The 24,121-nt window shown below is 43.1% G+C and overlaps 1 protein-coding gene across 4 annotated transcripts in view; it reads right to left on the bottom strand.

Moving 5' to 3' along the window:
* The window catches only part of FAM184A (family with sequence similarity 184 member A), a 215,369-nt gene that overhangs the window by 34,933 nt on the left and 156,315 nt on the right, over positions 1–24,121 (bottom strand). Inside the window, exons 10-15 of one of the 4 annotated variants that reach the window (XM_090038643.1) lie at positions 22,855–22,896; positions 16,837–17,049; positions 16,074–16,227; positions 7,516–7,643; positions 1,576–1,760; positions 771–917 (exon numbers count right to left, since the gene is read on the bottom strand). In XM_090038643.1, coding sequence (XP_089894769.1) covers positions 771–917; positions 1,576–1,760; positions 7,516–7,643; positions 16,074–16,227; positions 16,837–17,049; positions 22,855–22,896 — 869 coding nt within the window. The remainder of the gene's footprint in view (positions 1–770; positions 918–1,575; positions 1,761–7,515; positions 7,644–16,073; positions 16,228–16,836; positions 17,050–22,854; positions 22,897–24,121) is intronic. The other 3 variants (XM_090038652.1, XM_090038662.1, XM_090038672.1) reach the window with 3 other exon arrangements.

Consider the following 24,121-nt stretch of genomic DNA (forward strand, 5'->3'; position numbering starts at 1 on the left):
TGAGCCATTGATTACTACCCTTTGAGCCCAATGATCCAGCCAGTTTTCTATCCACATTATGGTCTATTGATCCAACCTATATTTCCTTTATCAACATGTAACCTTTTCCATACCCTACTACTTAACAGGGTGTTCATTTAAAGGACAATTGTCCACTACAGCCCTTTAAGGCAGGGGCAGGCAATTATTTTGGATGGAGGGCTGCTTACTGAGTTTTGGCAAGCCATCAAGGGCCGCATGACAGGCAGCCAGGGGCAGATAAATATTAATTTTTTTAGGGGACCTGCAGGCTGGGTAGAATGGCCTGGCGGGATATTTAGAATCAATTTGGAGCTTTAACTTGGTTTCCTGATTCGATTCAGATTTGGATATTTGGCCCATGAATTGGGATGAATCTCCTCCGAAATGAGCCAGCTACCGAAGTGTCGCACAGCCCTAATACCGAGAAAGTGAAACATGTCCTGTCTTTTGTATAAAAGGACAAGTAATATGTTCCCTCTGAATTATTAAGAACTAAAAATATTTTTGTTGCTTTTTCTACTCTTTATCTTTGGGCCTAATGCTATAAAAAATTATCTAAAAAATTCCAGTGAAGTCTGTGTGAATGTCTGGTGTGCCAAGAATATTGGACTAAGCGATGTATTTAAGTGTGGTATTTGTGTGTGTGTGTCTTTCCAAGTACCTCCAACAACTTACTGGACACTATAATGAATTACTCTTCACTCAAACTCAGCCATATATGAATTTTTTTTTAATGCAACAGAACTTACGAAATTTGTAAAGCTGAATTAATTTCCTTGAGCAGCTCTTGGGTCTTATTAAAATCTGCCAGCATACTTTGTTTCTCTCTGATGTGGTCTGCTGTCAAGACATCCAGTTCTTTCTCAAGTTTCTTGCTTAAATCTTGCTCATGCATCCTGTTTAATTTATTTTTTGTTAAAAAAAAGTTATTCTAACATTAGTCTGTTTTGTTTGTCATGATTTTCTGCCAGGTTTGTAATGACTTTTTGCACAGTACCAAACAACACTGAACGGAATTACTGAATCAACAAGTCCTGCTGCTTAATTTTCTCTAATCTTCTAGTTTATTTCATGGAAAAGCCATCTCCTTTAATGCTTTTTGAAATAAATAAAAACCAATGATTTTTAAACAATACTTAGGAAAATTTTAATTACCATAAGCAAAATGTTTTGAAATCACAGCTGACTAATACACATTTACTTTACCATACATCAGGGTGGGCAATTATTTTGGGCGGCAAGCCGCTTACTGAGTTTTGGCGACCTATTGAGGGCCACGTTACAGGCAGCCAGGAGTAGATAAATATTAATTTTCTAAATTTTGTAGGGGCCCTACGGGCTGGATAGAATGGCCTGGTGGGCTGCATCTGGCCTGCGGGCCACATTTTGCCCACTCCTGCTATACATGGTAATAGCATTTTCTATCAGAGGGCAAATCATACTATTACATAACTAAATGCCTAACAAGACAAAGAGGCAAGTATCGCTCATAAACAGCAGGCACTGAGATTAGTAACAAAAAAAATTTTAGTTTATGGTAGGAAAAATTCATACCTGATCTGTTGGTTGGATTCACTGCGTATTCTAAGAACTTCTTTCCCCTTAAACTCCAGTTCCTTGGTCAGGGCACTTATATTCTCATGAAGATTAAGAATCTCTTTATCCAGTTCAGCTATATGATGATCTCGGTGTCTCAGCTCATCCTGTAGATCTGATATTCGGCACAAAAATTCCTTTTCCTGTCAGACAAGCAACAAGTGTAAAGGATACTTGAATGGATTCCTCTTCCAGATGTATAGTACTTACTTGTCGGAGATCATAATATACCCTACTTTTTCCATCTTATTATGATTTTTCTTCTTTATTTCCCATTACCAGTGTTTAAGTAATGAGTGCAAGGGTACAGTATTATTATCCACATACTGATAAACAAAATAAGACAGAAGACCAAGACCATTTTTTCATTGTGTGAACCAGGGGTCCAAATCAAGAGCTTAGTTTCATTATGTTGATCACAGTACAAATATGCACAAAGACATGGTCCCACTCCCAAAGAGCTTAAAATTTAAGCAGCAGAGTGATTAATGAAGGGCAACAGTAACAGAAAGGAAGGTTTAAAAAGTATTCTCTCTCCAACATGTCATCACGCATTACAGTTAACATGTCTCAATACTTCTTAAAGAGTTTATTAATAAGAGATATTGTCCAAGACATACTCTACATGTATTCCTTCCCAAACTGGAAACAGAATGCTACCAATAAAAACTCTGCCTCATCCTGCTTTATTCAGGGGCAAGCTGCTCTGATTGAACTTCCACATACTGCCAGGATAGGAATGGACACATGATTGAGTTGTGCAAAACAGCTGATACAAAGTAAATCCCTTCCCCGCCTTTATCTTGGTATAATTTGTCTGTCCATAAACTTAGGGATGGATCCTGGTCCAGAGCCATGTCACTGCAGTTTAGGGCGCTTAACACATTTTGAGATAGTATAGCCTGTACTTGGCTACACTGTGTGCTCAGTAGGATGTGCTCTGCCTGGGCAGCTGCCCAAAGTGAAGAGAACTGCACAGACACATGTGTAATGTGCCAGTTTTCTATCTACCTTACAGTCCATTCATCCAATCCAGACTTCCTTAGCTCACTTGCAAGAATGTTATCAGTCATATCAAAAGCCTTGCTAAAGTCAAGGTATATCACATCCACTGGTCTCCCTGCATCCACAGAGCCATCCATCTCATCACAGAAGGCAATCAGGTTGGTCAGGCATGACTGCCATTTGTGAATCCATGCTGACTGTTCCTAATCACCATCTTTTCCAAGTGCTTAGAAAAGGATTCCTTGAGGATTTGCTCCATGATTTTTCCAGGGACTGAGGTGAGGCTGACCAGTCTGTAGTTCCCTGGATGCTCTTTCTTCCCTTTCTTAAAGATGGACACTATATTTACCTTTCTCCAAACATTCGAGACCTTTGCCAATCGCCATGAGTTTTCAAAGATGATGACCAGTGGCTCTGCAATCACACTGGCCAACTCCCTCAGCACCCTCAGGTGCATCCCATCTGGCCCCATGGACTTGTACATATCCAGCTTTTCTAGATAGTTCCTAACCTGTTCTTTTGCCATTGTTGGCTGCTCACCTCCTCCGCAAACTGTGCTGCGAGGGCAGTAGTCTGGGAGCCTGCCTTGTCTGGAAGACTGAGGTGAAAAAGTCATTGAGCACTTCAGCCTTTTCTGCATCTTCTGTCACTAGGTTGTCTCCCTCATTCAATAAGGGACCCACACTTTCCTTGATCATCCTCTTGTTACTGACATACTTTTAGAAACCCTTCTTGTTACCCTTCATGTTCCTTGCTAGCTGCAACTCCAATTGTTGCAAGGCAAGGCTTTGGCCTTCCTGATTTCATCCCTGCATGCCCAAGCAATATCCTTATACTCTTCCCTAGTTGTTTGGCCAGGTTTCAACTTCTTATAAGCGTCTTTTTTGTGTTTTAGTTTCCTGAAGAGTTAGTTCCCTGCCAAGCCAAGATGGTCTTCTGCCTTATTTGCTAGTGTTCCTGCACATCAGGATGGTTTGTTCCTGCATCCTCAGTAAGGCTTCTTTCAAGTCTGCTCTCCTGGACTCCTCTCCCACTCAGACTGGCCTCAAAGGGAATTATGCTCATCAGTTCCCTGAGAAGTGGTGCTTTACTTTAAACTGGGCTCCTGTGCTGAGCCCAGTGCATGCCAGAAGAGGCAGCATGTTAGTTAGGTCTGGCTCACTTGATGTCTGTATAAATTTGGCACTTTAGGTGACTGAGTCAGCTATAGCTAAAAGTGCCAAAAAGCCCCACTGAAGTGCCTGATCTATATAGGTCCTGCAGAGGCAGGTCCTACAGTTGGCAGGAGCAAGAGGTGGGGGGTCAAGCCATTTAACTCTCTTGCTGTCTGTCTCCCTACCATGTTCCCTCCTGCCACTGTTGCAGCAGAGGGATGAATTTAAGATAGTTTCATAGTTGGTAGGGTCAGAAGGGACCTGAGCAGATCATCAAGTCCGACCCCCTCCCATGGCAGGAAAGAGTACTGGGGTGAAACGACCCCAGCAAGGTGTTCATCTAGCCTCCTCTTAAAGACCCCCAGGGTAGGAGCCAGCACCACTTCTCTTGGAAGTTGGGTCCAGATCCTAGCCACCCTGACAGTGAAGTAGCGCTTCCTGATATCTAGCCTGAATCTACCCTCTGCCAGCTTGTGACTGTTATTCCTAGTCACTCCTGGTAGTGCTCAGGGGAACAGGGACTCCCCCAATGCTTGCTGGGTCCCCCCTGACTAGTTTGTCAATGGCCACTAGATCCCCCCTCAGCCTTCTCTTCTGGAGGCTGTATAGGTTTAGGTCCCTTAGCCTCTCCTCATACTGCCTGCCCTGCTGACCCCTGATCATGTGGGTGGCACTCCTCTGGACCCTCTCCATGTTGTCCACATCCTTCCTGAAGTGCAGCGCCCAGAACTGGACACAGTACTCCAACTGCAGCCTGACCAGTGTCGCATAGAGGGGGAGGATCACCTCCTTGGACCTGCTTGAGATGTATCTGTGGATGCATGACAAGATACGGTTAGCCTTCCTGATCACATCCCCACACTGTTGGCCCATGTTTATTTTGGCATCAATAATGATGCCAAGATCCTTTTCTGCCTCTGCGCTGATGAGAAGGGAGTTCCCCAGCCTGTAGGTATGGTGTTGGTTCTTCCTCCCCAGGTGCATCACCTTGCACTTGTCAGTGTTGAAACCCATCCTGTTCTCATCTGCTCACCCTTGTAACCTGTCTAGGTCTGATTGTAGCCTATTCTTCCCTTCTACCGTGTCCACTTCTCTCCACATCTTAGTGTCATCTGCGAATTTGAACAGGGTGCTTTTTACACCCCCGTCCAAGTCGCTGATGAAGATGTTGAACAGTGCAGGCCCGAGGACTGAGCTCTGAGGAGCCCCACTGGAATCTCTCCAGGTTGAAAATAACCTGTCCACCACCACTCTATGGGTGTGGCCCTTCAGCCAACTAGTGACCCATTTGACTGTGTAGGTGTTGACACCACAGTCCCCTAGTTTTTTAATGAGAATGGGGTGAGAGACAGTGTTGAAGACCTTCCTGAAGTCCAGAAAGTCTACATCCACTGCGACACCTGCGTATAAGGATTTTGTGACCTGGTCATAGAAGGTGACCAGGTTGATCTGACAGGACCTGCCTCTAATGCCCCTAAGAATAATCTCCCCTGCTAACCCCTTGTGGACATGTGCCAGGAAAACTCTCTCAAAAAGCTTCCCCAGGATAGTTTCATAGTTTCTAGGGTAGGAAGGGACCTGAGCAGATCATCTAGTCCAACCCCCTGCCATGGCAGGAAAGAGTACTGGGTCCCCCCACATCTTAGTGTCATCAGCAGATTTGAACAGGGTGCTTTTTACCCCCTCGTCCAAATCACTGATGAAGATGTTGAACAGTGCGGGCCTGAGGACTGAGCCCTGCGGAAACCCACTGCCCACGTCCTTCCAGGTTGAGAAGGACCCATCCACTACCACCCTCTGGGTGCGGCCCTCCAGCCAGCTGGTGACCCATTTGAATGTGTGGGTGTCTATACCACATTCCCTCAGTTTCTTAATGAGAATAGGGTGAGAGACAGTGTCAAAAGCCTTCCAGAAGTCCAGGAAGACTATGTCCACTGCTACCCCTGCATCTAATGATCTGGTGATCTGATTGTAAAAGGCCACCAGGTTGGTCTGACAGGACCTGCCACTGATGAACCCGTGTTGGTTGCCCCTAAGCATGCAGTCCCCTGCTGGCCCCTCCTGGATGTGTGCCAGAATAATTTTCTTGAACAGCTTGCCTAAGATTGAGGTAAGACCAACTGGCCTATAGTTTCCTGCGTCCTCCTTCCTCCCTTTTTGAAAATGGGAAACACATTAGCCCTTTTCCAGTTGAAAAGCCATGTCAGGGGTCCTGCCATGACCTCTACTATTTCCCTGAGCACTCTGGGGTGGAGATCGTCAGGATCTGCTGATTTAAATACGTCCAGTCCCTCCAGAAGTTCCCTGACTAGGTCCTCACTGACCCTAGGCCTGGGTGCACCTCCCCTGGGACCTATGGGGATTCTGGGGGGGTGGGGCAGGGGTGACCGGGTCCCTGCTCAGAAAAATGGAGGCAAAGAAATTGTTAAATAAGATGACCCTCCCATAATTTTTAAATAAGATTATCTTCCCATAATTAGATTCTATATATGGAAAATTATAACAAGCTTTATAATTTTTCCATGTATAGGATCAAATTTGGGGGGTGGGGGAAGTCATCTTAAATTCAGAGTTGTCTTGGATTTGGTTAAATATGGTAGTTAATGCAGTTCAAAAGGGGCTGGGTAGTCTTATAGCTAATTTTTACTTTTAAGACCTGAACTGGGATCTGATTTATCATTTCCATTTCAGTTTCCAAAAGAAAATGGGGGGAGAGAACAGCTTTAAAGAATCCCTTCTTTTTAGCCACTAAGGCTGCTTTCAAACTTAACCCCACCCCCACCTCCACAAAGCGTGCTCTAGCAGAAGCAGCAGCGCATTACTTCGACCTGCCTTTGCAGTATCCATATAGATCGGGCACATCAGCGGAGCTTTTTGGTACTTTTAGCTATAGCTGACTCAATCACCTATTAGATAAAAGTGCCAAAAAACCCACTAAAGTGTCCAATTTATACAGACATCAGGAAAGCCAGGTCTAACAAACACTCTGCCTCTTCTGGGCATGCGCTGGGCTTAGCATGGGAGTGCACCCAGTTTAAAGTAAAGCACCACTTCTCTTTTTTTTAACATCTGTGAGCAGCCTAATGGACAGATCCTGTTTAGCTTTCATATGCTTAAGTGTTGGATACATAGCCACTTAGCTGCAGGTTTTGGCAGTTAAGCACAGTTCAGGATTACATTTCCCCCTGTGGTGGAACAGGATCACCCTTCACCCCTACCTACCCAAGGTAACATGGACTTCTTTTAGCCCAGCAGCCTAGGGCACTTGCCCAGGGAGCAGGAGAGTGGGTTCTAGGTCTCCCATGCTTAGACAGAATTTGAACCAGGGTCTAGTGCTTCCTAGCAAAGAGTCTACTCACTCTCCCCCCTGCAGCCTGCTTCAGAGAGAAAGAGTAGTTTCCTTCTAAATTCTAGCTAGCAGATGAGGGCTATTAGATTAACTTTAATGGAAAACAATATTTGCACTCTGACTATAGCTGCTGAGGTCTCAGAATGACTGTATAATTTTTCAATGTATATATAGTTTACAGACATAAACTGGGAATTATTTTCCAACTTCTAATTAAATCTGTTGAAGGAACAGGGCAGATTAGGCAAGCTAGAGGATGTACTATGTACTGACTTCAGCTGCTATCCAAAGATTAAACATCTTAATTTATAATAGCCTTATACTTCAGAGAACAGACAACAAATACTGATTTCATAATTTTACACTTAATTACCAATAATGCTTATTTACCTGTCGTCTTCCAAGTTCTATGCTTCTGTCAAGTTCCATTTTAGCAGCTACCAATTCTTGTTGATGATTATGCCTTAGCTGGTCAATTGCTGCTGCATGTTGATGATTTAGCTCTGAGCGCAAGGAAGCTGGTAATCATAAATAATAATAAAAGTTTGTTTTGTAATCAGTATCATTAAGATAATGGTCCAGATTTGATAAAATTTTGCTGCTATGTAATATATAGAAAGGAAGAAAATTATTCCTATAAATTAACCTATTACATTTATGCTGAACTTGTCTAAGTGATTTATGGTCTACAACCCTCCATTTCATGCAAAGTCAGATTTATTCAAGACTAGAATGGGAGATACCAAATGAAAACCTGAGATACCTACAGCATGTTGTACTCATGATTCAGTACTCTTGGGCTAAGTACAGATAGACAAAAGACCCGAGGCTGAATTTGATTAAATCTTTCCCAGTTAGTCTGAGCTGCGTAGATTGAACCAATAAACAAGTGAACAGACATTTATTTTTGAACAAGCCAATTGCCTATCAAGAATGATGTCCAGTCCTCAGCACGGCTTTGGAATCATGGCGGTGCTCCCCCGCACCTGGAGCACTTTGATTGGCTGTATCCGTCAGCCAATCAGAGTGCAAATAAAGTTTCATAATTGGTAGGGTTGGAAGGGACCTGAGCAGATCATCAAGTCCGACCCCCTCCCATGGCAGGAAAGAGTATGGGGGTCAAACGACCCCAGCAAGGTATTCATCTAGCCTCCTCTTAAAGACCCCTGCGGTAGGAGCCAGCACCACTTCTCTTGGAAGTTGGGTCCAGATCCTAGCCACCCTGACAGTGAAGTAGCGCCTACTGATATCTAGCCTGAATCTACCCTCTGCCAGCTTGTAGTGCTCAGGGGAACAGGGATTCTCCCAATGTCTGCTGGTTCCCCCTGACTAGTTTGTAAATGGCCACTAGATCCCCCCTCAGCCTTCTCCTGTGGAGGCTGAAGAGGTTCAGGTCCCTTAGCCTCTCCTCATAGGGCCTGCCCTGCTGACCCCTGATCATGTGGGTGGCCCTCCTCTGGACCCTCTCCATGTTGTCCACATCCCTCCTGAAGTGCGGCGCGCCCAGAGCTGGACACAGTACGCCAACTGCGGCCTGACCAGTGTCACATAGAGGGGAAGGATCACCTCCTTGGACCTGCTTGAGATGTATCTGTGGATGCATGACAAGGTACGGTTGGCCTTCCTGGCCATGTCCCCACACTGTCGGCCCATGTTCATTTTGGCATCAATAATGACTCCAAGATCCTTTTCTGCCTCTGCACTGACGAGAAGGGAGTTCCCCAGTCTGTAGGTAAGTGTTACAGACAGACGCACAGACAGACTTGGGCTTTTATAATATTAGAATTCTGGAAATGCAGCCACATGCCTGCAGTGGCTCAAGCCAGAAGCCAGGGGGGGTGCTGGAGCACATCTGCCTGCTTGGCTAGAGCAAACAGCTTGGGCCAAGGCTAGCCCTCTCACCCTGTGAGGGGGAGGCGCAAAGCATCCTGGGATGCTAGTGGAGTGAGAGTTAACTTGAATCTGGAGGAGATCTGGGACAGAAGTTCGATAAACTGATTTAACAGTTAAGTCTGATATTGTGTTCATCGAGATTTATCTTAAACTGGTTTGGGCCATTTTGAAAGTCATTTATGTGAATTGAACTTCTGTTGTGTTACAGATTTGAAACGGTTTCTGATCACTTATACTAGTTTATGTGCAACTTCTCTCCCTAGCTATCCATGTTCAATTATGAAAAATTCTTACGTAAAAATGTGATTTCCTAATAGAACACATCTGCTCCCTATGTATATTCAGAGTCATCTCTGTTTACTTGTGCAGTCTTTTACTGCTTACAAATTGCCACGAATATTTATCAGCCAGGTACAAAAACTGAAGACTCATAATAGAAAAAGAGACACGTTAGCTGTATGTCAAAATAAGTCCTTCAATCCCAGTGAATACACAAATAGTTTTGAAAAGCCAATGCACAGAAGTGGAAGGTGAGGATTTTATACCACTGTGAGCCTGAAGGTGATCAAACCCAAAGCTCCCACCTCCAAAGAATGTGCCCCAACTACTAAGGTGGAGACAAGGCTGGGTGCAGGCACCCACACCTTTGATCATATCTCTGGAAGCGGGGTCACTTGTGCAGACAAGATTGCAAGAATCCTGGGACCAGAAAGAGACAGCAAATGCAAGAAGGAGCATGACTGTACCTCAGTGGTATGGCAACTCACACAGAGGGACAGCTTCATGCATTCTGATCCCTGCTCCGGGGACTGCATTAAACAGCCATTGCATAAAATACAGAAAAACAATCCTTTCATGGTTCTAGTTCAGGGCTGCCCAGTTGGCATCTTGCAGGCCATGTGGCAGTGGAGGGCTTGGCACTGCTGTGCACTGCCAGTTCCGCCTGTGCAATGGGGGGCTGCACACCACTAGTTCAGTCTGAGTGACAGAGGCAGTGGTGTTGAAGGTGCTCCCTGTACATTGGGGGGGAAGGGGAGAGATACTGGAGCTTGCTGCCACAGTGTATGGCCTGCACAGTGTGATATCTTGGGGTTGCATGCCAATGCTATCTGCAGCCCCAGGATAATACTGGCTCCATAGCCCTGGTCAAACTCTCCTTTCTAATCTTGGACAGTAGGATGTCATAGATATCACCAGCTTCAGTTTCTCAGACAAGGTCTGCCTGATGCAAAAAGCTTCAGATAGCCATGTGCTCAAGGTGTCTGTTTTTGTTTCATTCAAGAATCTGAAAACATTTTCAAACCACTTCTACTTCTCTATCTTAGCCCAAACAAGTTAACAAGCAAAACAAGAGAGACGGTTAGATCCTTATCATTGAACAGGGGATTATGGACAATGCCATTCTTCAGCCGTTTCTCTTTTTTATGGCTCTACTGAGCAATACTCTGGCAGACCCAGACACCTTTTTACTGATTCAACTACTGTGATGAATGTATACAAATTGCTCGCAGAAGAAAATTATTTTCTTCTGAACTGAAAGAGACTGAGCAATGGTCTGTTTCTCCAACAAATCCCAGAGAGAACCTTTCTGGGAATCAAACCACAAATGTCCTCTTAATTGCACAGAGCAACAACCATTTAAGACTATTTGTCCAGATTCATAAAGGAAGAAAGTATTCATCCTGGTTAAAAGTATGGCAAAACTGAGTCTCGAAGTTCAGGACACCACACTTCTTCACTACACAGTAGGCTGTCCACACTCATTTATAGTCCCTTTGAAATACTGACTTGACCTACAGTTTAAAGGGCTTTAGTGACATAAACCTCCCTTTGAGTCTGTGGATTCCTTCATCCTTCAGATACTTAAATGTTTTGGTTTTCGTCACTGTTGTTGGGACTAGATGTCAGTGAACTATTTGATTTTCCTCACCAGCTCATTTATATTCTCTGCCATAAAATGCAAGATAGTTTTCTGTACTGACTGTTTCTCCATCTGAATCAGAATTTCTGTTCCTTTTTATGCCTTGCTTTTACTGCCTCAGTTATCTCTATACAATGCTAAAGTTTGCAGTGTAATCATAACCTTGCAAGGTGAAAAAGTGGTTGTTGCAAGGACTAAGATCAAGCGAGCTGCCCCTTGTTCTCTGTTAGTGTCTTACAATGCCTACTTCAAATCAATAAATCAAGAAAAAGGTTAGTCACAAAAAGGGGTCCGAGTCAAAATCCAATGAAGCTAATGGAAAGACACTTATTTTAGGAAGTGTGGATCAAGATCTAAATGTAAATGATGTAAAAAACGAAGGTCAAATGAACTTCAAAACTTCCTTATTGTAGTCTACATAGGGTAGATAAAAGTAAACATCAAGGAATATGCCTTTATTTTAATCGAGATGGGAAACAACCAAAGCATGCATTAGTTTGTTGTGTTAGATGTTAAACAGACTCAAAACATTTAATAAAATGAAGTTGACACATGTCTTAGTAAATACAATATGCAGATTGAGTGACAAATCTGAGATTATATCCAAATTCCATGCAGCAGAGACTAGTCTGTTACAAAATTAGCTTACTTCAGAAACAGAATGACTCATGAATAGGAAGGCATATAACATGGCTGAAAATAAGATTTCAACTTTACCCGTGACTAATTCTTAAGAGCTTAGCAGGCATTCAGTTAGAAATGTCACTTAAGTAATAGGAAATATAGCAAGCTTTTAAAAAATTAAGACAGTGAAGTATAAGTCTATTTAATTTATCAGCGATAGTGGAAACCCGAACAACAAGACTCATTAAACACATGGAGCTGGTAAACACAAAAAAAATTAATCTAGTATAGAACTGATCATAAACCTAGAAGGAAAATATAGATTAATTAATAAGGAGAAGTGTGCACTAGGAGACTGCGGTGACTGACAACAAATGCAGGAGGACACTATTTAATATTGTGGTATTTTTAATCCAGTGTATCAGGTGTCACTGACAGATGTAATAAAATACAAAGTGAATGCCCTAAGCCTTTCTGGGGAGGTTAGCATGTAAATCTATAAAATAAATAATAAATCTCAGCAAGAATAACCTTATTGCAAATCTGTAGAAGAACTATTTTAACTGAGCAATTTTATTACCTGAATTTATAACATTTATAAAAATTACCCAAAATCAATGAGGATAAAAATGAGGAGAATGGTGTAATTAAAAAACACATCAGAAAGGGGAAAAATAGCCTACAGCAGCTATCCTGTGCCTCAAGACCTAAATTCAGTTTCATGCTTTGTGATACATTTCCTGTGTAACCTCATGTGTCATTTAATGTCTCTTTGTCAAAATTCAAAACCAGGGATAATACTACAGCACTTCTCTACCTCACAGGGCTATTTTGACAACAGACTTGTTAAAGACTGAGAACTGCCCAGATACTATGGTAATGCAGGCCATATTACTATAGAAGATAAAAACAAAGAAAACAGTGATTTAAAAAACAGGAATGAATTTTAGGCAGTCATGAGATTATTTTAAGACATGAACATTGCATACTTAAGAGATTTTGATGTTAAAAGGCTTAACTCTGTTTCATTTTTCTTGCACATAACTTTATACATTTAGGTGCTTTTGATTTTTCATGTATTAACAACTATGGATATAGATGGTGGAACAAGCATACATATAACCCATTTATCCAAACACTGCTTGCATGTTTACATTCTGTTATCACTGTCAATAGAAATTATGTTGGTAAGTTGAAAGGTGTATAATGAGTAGCTGCATCTAGAAAAGCAGGCCATATTCTAAAAATAGAGCCTACAAATTCTTATGGAAAAGCACCGGATGGAAAAAAAAGTGCCAGTAGGAGACAGCAAATGCCACTGCCAACCTGCAAGAGTCCATGTACATTCACACACTCCTGCAGGTTCTACTGAGGAGTTTCACTGCCAAAGCATGAAAGCACACCCTAAGAAGGTATCAGCTACTGGAAGTGTCTGTGCACATCTTCTGTTGGTTGCTGAACAGCAGCAGAAGACTTACACCACTTGGCAGAGGTGGTTTTACACTGTTGGTAGAGAACAGAGTTCTGCTGCAAGAGAGAGCTTTGGCTTGGTCTGTTTTCACCATGGTCTAAGCAAGTTATCAGTTTGGGTCCCTTAAGGATGTGGCTGCAGGGACAATAAGATAATGCGTCCCAAACCAACTGTGTGAAAGAAGCATGGAGATGTTCAGTGAAATCCCAAAATGGCAATTCTACTGCTGCTGAGCAAGCCCACTCTAGCTGTCCAGGGAAGACTACTGATGAAAACATAGGCACATACGTCCTTTCACCTAGAACTGGGGAAAACTTAGATATCTATGTTCTTTCAGATGTCTAATGGGTAAGATGTGACTTTGTAGATCACACTCCTAGATTTAGGCCTTTAAATTCTGCCTAAGTTCTACTTCAGGAATTAAGTTGTTTTGTGGATCTGTATGTCTACAATGGACTTATCTGTGGGAGGAAAAAGCAGTCAGATGCACTCACATTTTGGGAGTGTGCCTGAAAGGGTTTAGTTTTGTCCCCAGGTGACTGAGGTGCACTGCACCAAAGGAGCCCACGGGTGGTAAACTGAGAGTGAGGCAGAGTGTACAAATGCATAACACAGTGGGGGGCCACCTGGGTACCTGGTGCCAAGGAGGAAGCACAGTGAAGTGAGGATGACGGCCCTAGAACATGTGATGCAATAGGAGACATAATGCAGTAGGGGGTGGGGGCATGTGGTGCAGGGGAAGTAGGGCATCAGGGTAGACATTGCCATGGAGGGGACCACCGAGGCGTGTGGCCCCAGGGGCCCATGGCTCCAGTGGTGCAAGCCCTGCTAGTGCACCACAGCCCCTGGGCATGCGGTCCTTGACCACGTAGAAGTTGGGCAGCCCTGGCTTATACCGTCACAAAGAGCAAGTCAGGAAAAAGAACAGTTGGAGAAGACAGATATTTGTCTAAGAAAATCTCTGTGGGAAATCTCTGACCTAGAGGATTTTTCCCAGATGAAAAATATGAAGTTAATGGGACCAAAATTAACTGTAGTTTCAGAGTACTTCAAATAATGGTTCACAGAATGTATCCATATCTGTTCTGATCCCACTGACCAGCATGCACACCTTAATTATCTGGAGACGGTTGCTTACAATTACAATACAATCCTAAAACTGTAGTCCTTAAATCAACAGCAAGACTTAGTCTCCATTTTGACGTGCTACAATGAGACAAGGACAACACAATCTCTTTGATTTTCACTAGCATCCCCCAGCTTAAACACCTCAGACACCTACTAATGATCTCCAACCCCTCCTGGAAAATGACGACCATCTCAAGGTAGCCATAGGGAACAAACTTGATTTCAGCAAGAACTGTAGGTCGGTGTCACGGAGTGGGGCTTAGGAGTGGCCGTGATCCCACTAGCGTCCCCTGCCGTGCCAATTAGGTGATCTAGCACCCTCTTACTCATCTGCCACGTCTTGTTGGTATATGGTTCTAGAAGGGAGGCTGCCTCTTGTCGCCCTGGACACCGTGCTATGCTTACACTGTCCCCCGTTCCGTATGGAGTGACCTGGTGCACCCCAGCCTTATGGGCTATGCGTGCCTCCAACCTCCCCTTTAGCACGCCCCAAGCCTTGCAGCTCTTCCGGACGTTATCAGGTCCTTTTCTTTTCTGTGCCCTGCCCGGCGCCCCTGGGCTTGTCTCGCAACCGGCACCCCTTGTCTGGCGCCCCTGGGCTTGTCACGCAACCGGCACCCCTTGTCTGGTGCCCCTGGGCTTGTCACGCAACCGGCACCCCTTCTCTGGCGCCCCTGGGCTTGTCATGCAACCGGCGCCCCTTCTCTGGCGCCCCTGGGCTTGTCACGCAACCGGCGCCCCTCTATCCATTAGCCCTCTCGGACTTACTGACAGTACTCTTCCCAGTTGGGCTCAGGCGGCCGGAGCCTTACCTGGCCCCTTTGACCCTTCGGGGTCCCCACCACTGTGGAGCCCCTCTGGGACCCTTTCCAGTCCGCACCCCTACTGGGGTTTCTATCAATAACATGTGCCCGCTCCTGGGGCTTCTCTCGTACAGACTGTGTCCTATCGGGCCAGTCTCTTCATGCTTAAGCACTCCTAGCCCTCACCGGGCTTCTCAATAAGCTTATTCCCCTTTTGGGGCTTCTCAAGTCCTTCTCACGGTTGGGGCTCAGGTGGCTGTAGCCATGCCTGGCCCCCTAGACCACCATCAGGGTCTTTTGCCCTACTTGGGCTTCTCCGCTTATCACCCTACAGGGCTGGGGTCAACACCCCTCAACACCGTGCCACACTGGCGTGAACAGCTATGCCTACCTGGCACCGCTCACTGTACCCCACAGGGCACCAGGAACCCCCAGATTACTGGGGAGCTCCGGTGAGGCCTCCTCGCACCCTTACAGCCTCACCTGGTCCTCCGGAATGTAGCAATAACAAACAAGAAACGTAAAGCCATGAGCCAACTGGCTATAACCAAAAATAAGCCTCCTGGCTAGAACTTAAGTGCCGTGCCCTTATGGCCACTATGTCCCACCTTCAAGCTTCCCAGTCAGGGTTCTCTCCCCCTTACCATGATGCAGCCACCTGGGTGCCCAGGCTGCACCGCTCGCCTCTGCTCTGCTTGGCTCTACTGCAGAGCTCTTGCATCTCCGGTTGTCAGCAGGAAACTGCTAGCTAGGCTTCGGCCTGGGCTGTTTATAAAGGCCCGGCCCTGCCCCATTCTGGTCACCTGACCAGCACGGTTGCCCCAGCAACCATCACCTGAGCTGCCCTTGTGATTGGCAGCTGCCCTTATTCCTGCCTAGGAACAGGGCACCTCAGTGCCCCTGTGACAGTCAGCACCAAGGTTTTTTTAATCTACCTACCACCTTATAGTTATTTAAATTATCAATTTTATTCCTATAGTAATCATCAATTTTATGATAATTTTCTATAAACTTTGTTGAAAGTGCTTTTAGTCCATAATTATACACATTTTACAAGTTGGAATCATATCTTCTGATATGGTTTACATTAGCTTGAAAAATACTATACCTAGCATAGCTTTTCCTTCATCTTCCAGCTCAAATCGAAGAGTCTGAAGTTCCTGTTCCATTTCTAATTTGAAACCTTCCATGGCTTGCTTATGTGTTTCTTTCAGTGTCTGAAGTTCTTCTGTATGTTTTTGTTGTAAATGTTCTTCTAGTTCCTGTGAAATACAAATAAAGGAGAACTATTTTATGCAGGTTGGCACAACACAAAATATTTAAGAATGATTTAGGAGGCACAAATTATTTTTAAAATGAATTAAAAGAAAAGGCAGACATGAATTATTAAAACCCCTTCTATTTATCATTTAGTGAGAGTCACAGACATACTCAAATGATCATATAAAATTTAGTATTTATCATACACATATTTTATCCATTAAACTGTCATCATAATCTTTTTTCTTCTTGTCCAATCTCTCCTAACAACCGAGTATAAAGAATAAGCTACCAATCTGTACACAAAACAAGTGCTGTTTATTACTTGCAAAGCATTAGCTCCTTTAGTTAAGATACGAACTTAATAAAGTGCAAAATCAAACATCATTTGGGCATGAAGGTGGTATCATTTTTTTAGTTACTATGAAAAAGCGAGTCTCAGGAGAAGAATATGCATTCAGTAATCAAATTAATAATATAAATCATATCACCAAAAAAATAAAATAAGAATTAGTGTAAAGAATTTTCTTTGCTAATGCCCTTGGCCTTTTATCTAATCATATTATTCAGTATTTCCCACACAGCTGATTGGAATGCCCATGTAAACATGCCTTTTGCTCTTGTTCTTTTGTTTCTTCCATGTTCTGAAAAGCAAGGATATGTGCCTCCTGCAAGGACTTGTGCCTCTGTTGATGCTCTTCGTCCAGTTCCTGGAGCTCTTGGGTAAGCCTTTGCCGTTCCTGACTAAACTGGACCTGCAGCTGTTGTAAGGAGCTTTGCGACTGGGAGAGCTGCATCTCCAGATTCTGTTTCAGCAAGGAGATCTAATCCACAGAACAGCAAAGATCAGTGCATTATAAATAAAAAAGTCAAGTCAGGAACATATTGCTTTAAAAAGAAATAAACATATGAACTACAGAAATATGATTTCTAGAACATACTGTAAAGTGCCATTACATTAAATTCAGACAGCATATCTACTGAGTTACAATTAAGTGGCATAGATATATTCAGACTACAAAATAAAAGCAAGAGAAATAGTATTTACAGCTAGTGAATTTGCATATATAGTTCATCACCAGAGTAAGAGATGTGAAAGGGCTCTAACCTCTCTAAGGCGAATTCATTATACACCACTATTTATAAGGTATTTTATATATTTCACAGCTGAACTACCTTATTAAAATTTACTTCTAGACCTTTCATAAAGAAAAACTGAGAGAGACACTATCATAAGGTCTGTGGCTCAATATCTGATCTGTTAAAGTTTTCTGCCCTGAAGTGAAGATTGTTGAGGTTCTGTAAGGAAAATACTGCACTAATAAAATATATTGAATTATTAATCTTTTCTTTTTCTAATGTCTGTGTTCCTGAGTTACTGATAGTTTTTGTTTTAAAAAATGTAACATGCCATTACAAATAGATTAAAATACTTAAAAAGACCTCTATTTCTAGTAGACTTACAAGATCAGACTATTTTGTGATTCTTCTGTTTACTCCTATCACTTCAGCAATTACATTAACAAATACTTATTTTTTCCTGGAAAGGTCCTGACATCATCAATAATGCCAAAAGACAAATATATTTTAGTATAATAGGACCCTATGGTACCTGAGAGAGCGCCACGCTTTTTTAACTCAGCTGTAACTTTATACTCCAGTCTTAATGGCCATTGGTACAGTTAGCATCCTTCCAAACAATACTGGACTACTATTCCATCAGGAGCTAGAAGACGCAACTCTAACTGAACAGAAGGGTTGCTGATGAAGCAAGGTCAGTATCTGCCAATACTGGGAATAAAGCTAAAATTACGGCTTGTTGTAAAAAAGGAATTTTGTTGAAGTGAAAGCAATGAAGTAAAAAAAATAAAATTACCAAGTGACAAAACATAAATAAAAAAGTGTTTCCAACTCTCAGAGCTGAATATAAAAAAACTGAGTAAAAAAAAGCTCAGTGTCATTTAAAGGAGTACCTACTAAGATTAACAATGACAGAAACATATAGACTAGGTACAGACATTCAAAAAGCCCAAGGAGGAATCTAAGTTACACAGTTTTCCATAAGCAGTGTAGTTTAGATTGGTAGCAAACAGAACACACATTTGCTCTTTGGTGCAGGAGGCAAATCTTAGACCAGGTTCTGACATTTATAAACAAATCCATGTGTGCCAAATTTCTGTTCTGTTACAGGTACAGGCCAGTTTCTCATCACTTATACCAGTAAAAGTGCAAGGTCTGTACCTGGCCATAAAGTTCTTGTACAAGAATATATTCCGTGGTGTTTTGCACTGGGTTAAAAGCTTGCAAGCATAAAATAAAAAGTAACAAACCAACATTTATATTATTGCTGATTTTTTGAAGGGAGAAAGTTAAGATAGATTTCAAAAGAAAGATGCTACACTTAAAGTAAAATTAGTACTTAAAGTAAAAAAAAAGAAGCAAATTGAGTAAAATGACAAATCACACAAAATTTTAACAGAGGCAGAGATAAAAACAATCCTATGATCAGAGTACAACTATTTGACTGCCTTTTCTCTTCCTGAAATCATCTCCCTCATTCATTATATACCATTCAACTCCTACAACAAATAAGGCTAGAACTGTGCTGATGGCACTATCATCTGTGGCTCTGATTTACATTCAGAGCACATTCTATCACATACACTGAATGAAGCAGGGATCCTATGAAAAAATGGGATATGATCATGTAACTAAAGGCAGTATCCAAATCCACAGATACAGGGTACCAAATACAGGCTCTAGAGGAAGTTCTAATTCAGGCATTTCTAATTCTTGAGTGCTTGCCTTTACAGCCTTAGCGCTATTTTAAAATGATCTGCTGTTTGCTTAATTGTCTATCTTTTTATAAAAGCAAACTAAAAATAAATTCCATCATGTGGAATCACACTAACCCATACATGGGTCATCAGTAGGGTCACACTAACCCATACATGAGTCATCTTTATATCTGCAGCAAAGATGTCAACCACTTGAACTAACGGAACAACTAGTAGCAGCAATAGGTTGATATTCTCTGACCAGGCACTAGAGGGAGAGAAAGACACACACCACTAGTGAGTTTCACAAATATTTGCTGAAAGCAAAGAGATGTTGAGACTCAAAGAACAGGCTTGGAAAGGAGAGTGCTCCACGTTTAAAAGTCCTTCTGCTTTTTCTCCCCTACCAGCCTGTCACCCCACCCCATCTCCCTTTTGTTCCCATCCATCACTTCCAGAAACAGTGGTTCTGGTTCTATTCTTCCTTGCTTACCTCCTTGCCCCCTGGCCTTCAGGTACCTCTCACTCCCTGCTCCTACCTACTCCATGACCCTCAGACATCTGCCACATGCCGATGAAGTCTCCAGACTTTTCTTCTGACCAACTCCCTGTATCTTATAATACAATGATGATATCACATATTGTGACACCTACCTATTGGACACATCTAAGTCTTTATTTTCTGAACTATGATTCTATAAAGCTTTAAAAATATTTACCTCTGATAAAAAGGCGTATTATTATAAATTATGCACATTTGTGTAGTTTTCTAAAATGTAAGGATTTAACTATAGGTATTATTATTGTAAACTGATGTTTTTGGGCTCAACACCAGGGATCTTGGTTTTCTGTGTTTAAAAATTGCAATTCCTCCAATTTAAAATCCCCAAATCTGCAATTAAATTGAAACACCACTATATATATCAATTACAATGTTTTATTGATATATTTACAATTTTAAAGCAATTTGGAAGCCTACCAGTGCCTGGATCACTATCATAAAATACATTGTAAATACCTGCAAATTTTGGTATATGATTTTGGGTTTTTTTTATCATGGAAAAAATCAGAGCTCCCCCACCTCCAGGATGCAAGTCCAGGCCCCTCACTCCCAAGCCACAGGCCCCCCCAGCCCTGCTGGGGCCCCTCACTCCCCAACCACAGCACCCAGCACTGCTGGAGAGGGCCCTCAGCTATGAGGGCCAGGGGGTCAGGGACCTGGGTCTACAGCCTCCTGCACCCCACAGCAGTTCCTGAGCCCCAGCTTCCACCCATGGGACGTGGTGGCTGCTGTGTCCCCAGTGGGAAGTGGAGTGCGGAGCCCAGCTCCGCCTCCCTTGTGGGCAGCACTGCTGGAACGGAGCCCATGGTGGGGGTGGCTGCGGGGTGCCCGTTGCAGGCTTAGGCTCCACAACCTGCTGCCTTCTCTGCTCAGGGCCTCTATGGCTCAGCAGATGGGACCTGGCACAGCAGGGCAGAGAAGCTCAGTGCTACCGCTGAGAGCTCTGTGCTGCCTGGCAAGGCACTGCCTACCTACCTGGCAGCAGTGATGGGTACAACTCCATGCTGCCACCCTCACTGCTGCCGGGTAGATAGGGGCTTCACTAGGATGACGTGGGGCTTGCATAGCTAAGGAGCTTTCCTGCCTGACCCTGCTCTGCCCTGCCGTGCAAGGTCCCACCTGCTGGGTTGCAGAGGCTCTGGGGGGAAGGCAGCAGGATGGGGAGCCAAGCCCAAAGCAGGCAGACTAGCCTCAAGCTGTGTACAGACCTGGGGGGCACATGCCCCCCAGGAATGCATGCAGTGGCAGAGAGCCAACTCCCCACCCAACCTCCTGGATGAGCCACCTGCTCCATCCTGCTTCCCACTGAGGTCCTGAGGCTGCGCATTCTGGCCCTGGGTCTCAAGCAGCACCCCAAATGGGCAGCATCCCTAGTCCTGCCCAACTTACACAGTCCCTCCCTTCCTATGAGGACCTCCATCCCCTTTCCCCTCCTGCTAGACTTACCTGCAGGAGCTGCTGTCCAGGGGCTGGCATTCATATGCATGTGTGAGCACATGGCGCCACCCTGCCTGACCATCCTCCCCCCGCTCCCCCCAGCCCCTTGCAGGCTGGAACTCTGCCTGCCTGCCTGCAGAGAGTTCTTTGCAAAAGTGGAAAATCTGCGTGTTTCTCTGTTAAAAGGAAAAATCCACATTTTTCTTGGTTAAAAGGCAAAAACTGCATTTTTTTCTGTTTTTTCTGCAGGAAACAGAAACCCTGCTCAACACTTACAGAAACCTAGCCCCATAAATATCAACATCATAAGAAAAAATATTCCAATTTAAAATTATATTTCTCTTGTAACAGCAATTGTTTCACTGCTGGGAATTAGCCAGCTAGCTCTGAAATATCAATTTTTCTTTCCTTCTACAAAAAACTGAAACTGTTGTATGTAAGACGTAAAAATGCAAGTTTCCTAAATAGCATGTGTAAATATTTCTTATTTTGTTGGAAGTGCTTCAAATATCAAGAGAAAACACATTATTTTTTTACATATGGAAGTTTTAAAGATACACTAATTCCAAGAAGTTATTTTAACAATTTATTATGTGTATATAGTTTCACACTCACTCTTAAGAATATGAAAATAGTAAACTCTCTCTCTGCATATTATATTTATGAACATTTAGCTTAGTGTTTTGTTTTTCCTACAATGAAGATCCAAGACACTTATAAGTCTTTAAATATTCCATGATACTTTGAACTTTAGATACTGTCATCTATGTCAGGACTGTCCAACTAGTAACTCCCGGGCTGCAGGTGATCACCAAAGGGCTAGCACGTGGCCTGTGTGCTCCTGCCTGACCACCACTCCCAATCTCCTCCCTTCCCCCTGTTTTGTTGTTTCTGCCAGAGCAACTGGGTTCTTTGGGCTTCTCCTCCCTCCTCTGGCTTTTACTTCCTGGCCTTGTTCCTGGAGACAGGGCAGGGCAGCATCAAGGGGCTGGCGTGGCTGAGTTTTGTGCATGGTGCTGGGGAGGGACAGGGTGCCCATGCTGCATGCAAGGCAGGGGAGGGACGTGCACTGCTCATACTGTACACAACAAAGAATGGAGTCAGACTGCCACATTACAGGTGGGCAACACACCGGGCTGATTGGTGGGGGGCTGCTGCATGCATGATGTGGCAGGACTGTGGGGGACAGACTGCCTGTGCAACAAGGGGAGTGGGGGGCAGGCTGACCATGTGACATGTGTGGCTGGGAGGCATGGGGGAGTCAGGCTGTCTGTGATGTGTGTGTGGGGTGGGGGAAGGGTGCACTGGGTTGCCCATATGGTGGGGGAGAGCCTGGGAGGGGGAGGGGGGACACCTACATAGCTAGAGACCCCTGGGACTGCAGACCATGAGGCATTTTGTCCCCTGCTGCCCAGAAAATGGACCGCCCCAATCTAGGTCTTCCAAAAGATTACAAAAGTTGATAGCTAAAATAGAAAAAAATATAGTAATATTTAAACAATTAAGATTTGTACTATGAATTGCAAACTATAATACAGCGTCATTAATTTCATGCTTCATAGAAAGCTTTACAATGCGCAAATGTATTGCTTGCAAGCTTGCTTAACATCACATAAAATGCTGCATATATTAAGGCCATGTAGTGTTAGATGTTAAATGGTAAGCACACTTCCACAGATGAATGAATGCAGTTATAGAAGCTTTTGTTAACCAGATGCTTACATTTCCTTCCCTCCATTATTGTCACATATTTATCTTCACAGGCTAAAGCTTTAAAGCAACATTGAAAGGTATGCAAGTTTATAGGTGCAAGCATGCCCTTTGTGTACAAATTGTAAGTGCAACTCACTTACATTGCTGATAGATTTATGCAAAGCTTCACCGAGACAGTGCCGCTATGAAGAAAAGATCACAGGAATAAAGGGAAACATTCAGAAATCAACTAAGTGAAAGAAAAAGGGATAAAGAAGGGAGAGTAAAACATAGAACATTAATTATAATTTGACCAGGGAAAATTAATTTGAAAACTGTTTGGAAAAAAATTAGACAGACAAAATTTTTTTTGCTATGACTTTCTATATAAACCACTAAACACAGAACAGAATGAAGTATACTCATGAGGGAAAACATTCTGTTTCATTTCCTATCCCATATTTTAAATGTACAGCATACCAATATCCCTTTCAATATAATATAATATAATGCAACTGAACATTTTTTGCATTTCTATGAATTGATGCATTTGTTGGTTTTTCAGCTTCATAAGTTTTGGAAAAAGCTATCAAGTACATACTTTACTTGAGGGCAATTTTATAACTGGAAATAGGGCGTCTAATTCACACTCTAATCCAGAATGATAATTTTTCCCTTTTCTCATTATGTCAATCAAGCAGATGGATTTTTCAATGAGACAACAGATATTTTTACACCAACTTGGCTTCTTAGTGTCTTCAATTGGGTAATCTGGACCAATATTTGCCAGAGTATTAAAAGAACAAAAATATCCTTCTTCATCCTGAATCTACAAAAAGAAGATAAAAGAGACGGTCCCAATTATTTTATTCAAATTGCAGGAAATAAATATATAAGATGATGAACTAGAACTAAGGAGACATTAAAAGGGTTGACTTTAATGTGCTCCTCAAGCCCATCCCACCAATCTTCTATACTATATAAACTTACACTTGAGAACTTATGGCAGTCCAGAATGAATCTGGGAGCTCCAAGTATGAAATCAATTCTGCCACCATTCACCTACCAGTCCCTCTCAGTGTGTTGAATATGTTCCCAGTGTGTTTCTGCAGGCCATGAGTAAAGTAAAATTGCTAGTAGCAACCTCTCAGTTCCCTATTCCTGCCTTATAGCCTGTCTTCACCCCTTTCCTTTCTTTACTACCCATGAATAGAGACAAACCTGGAAGAAGACACAAGCAGACCCTTCCTAAAAGGGAACCTGCGATATATTTTAGTGCCACATTTGAGACATAACAAGCATATTGTGGATGAATTTGAGGAGGCTACAAGGTATGATGCAAAAGAGCAAAGGGCAGATCACGAGGCTTGGACTGGGTGAGGACAACCTTGAGGTCATCCCTAAATATCAGTTCAGATACTCATCATA

This window comes from Crocodylus siamensis, chromosome 1 (genome assembly GCF_052110815.1).
Source record: "Crocodylus siamensis isolate JL-2025a chromosome 1, ASM5211081v1, whole genome shotgun sequence".
In the NCBI taxonomy this organism is placed as follows: Eukaryota; Metazoa; Chordata; order Crocodylia; family Crocodylidae; genus Crocodylus; species Crocodylus siamensis.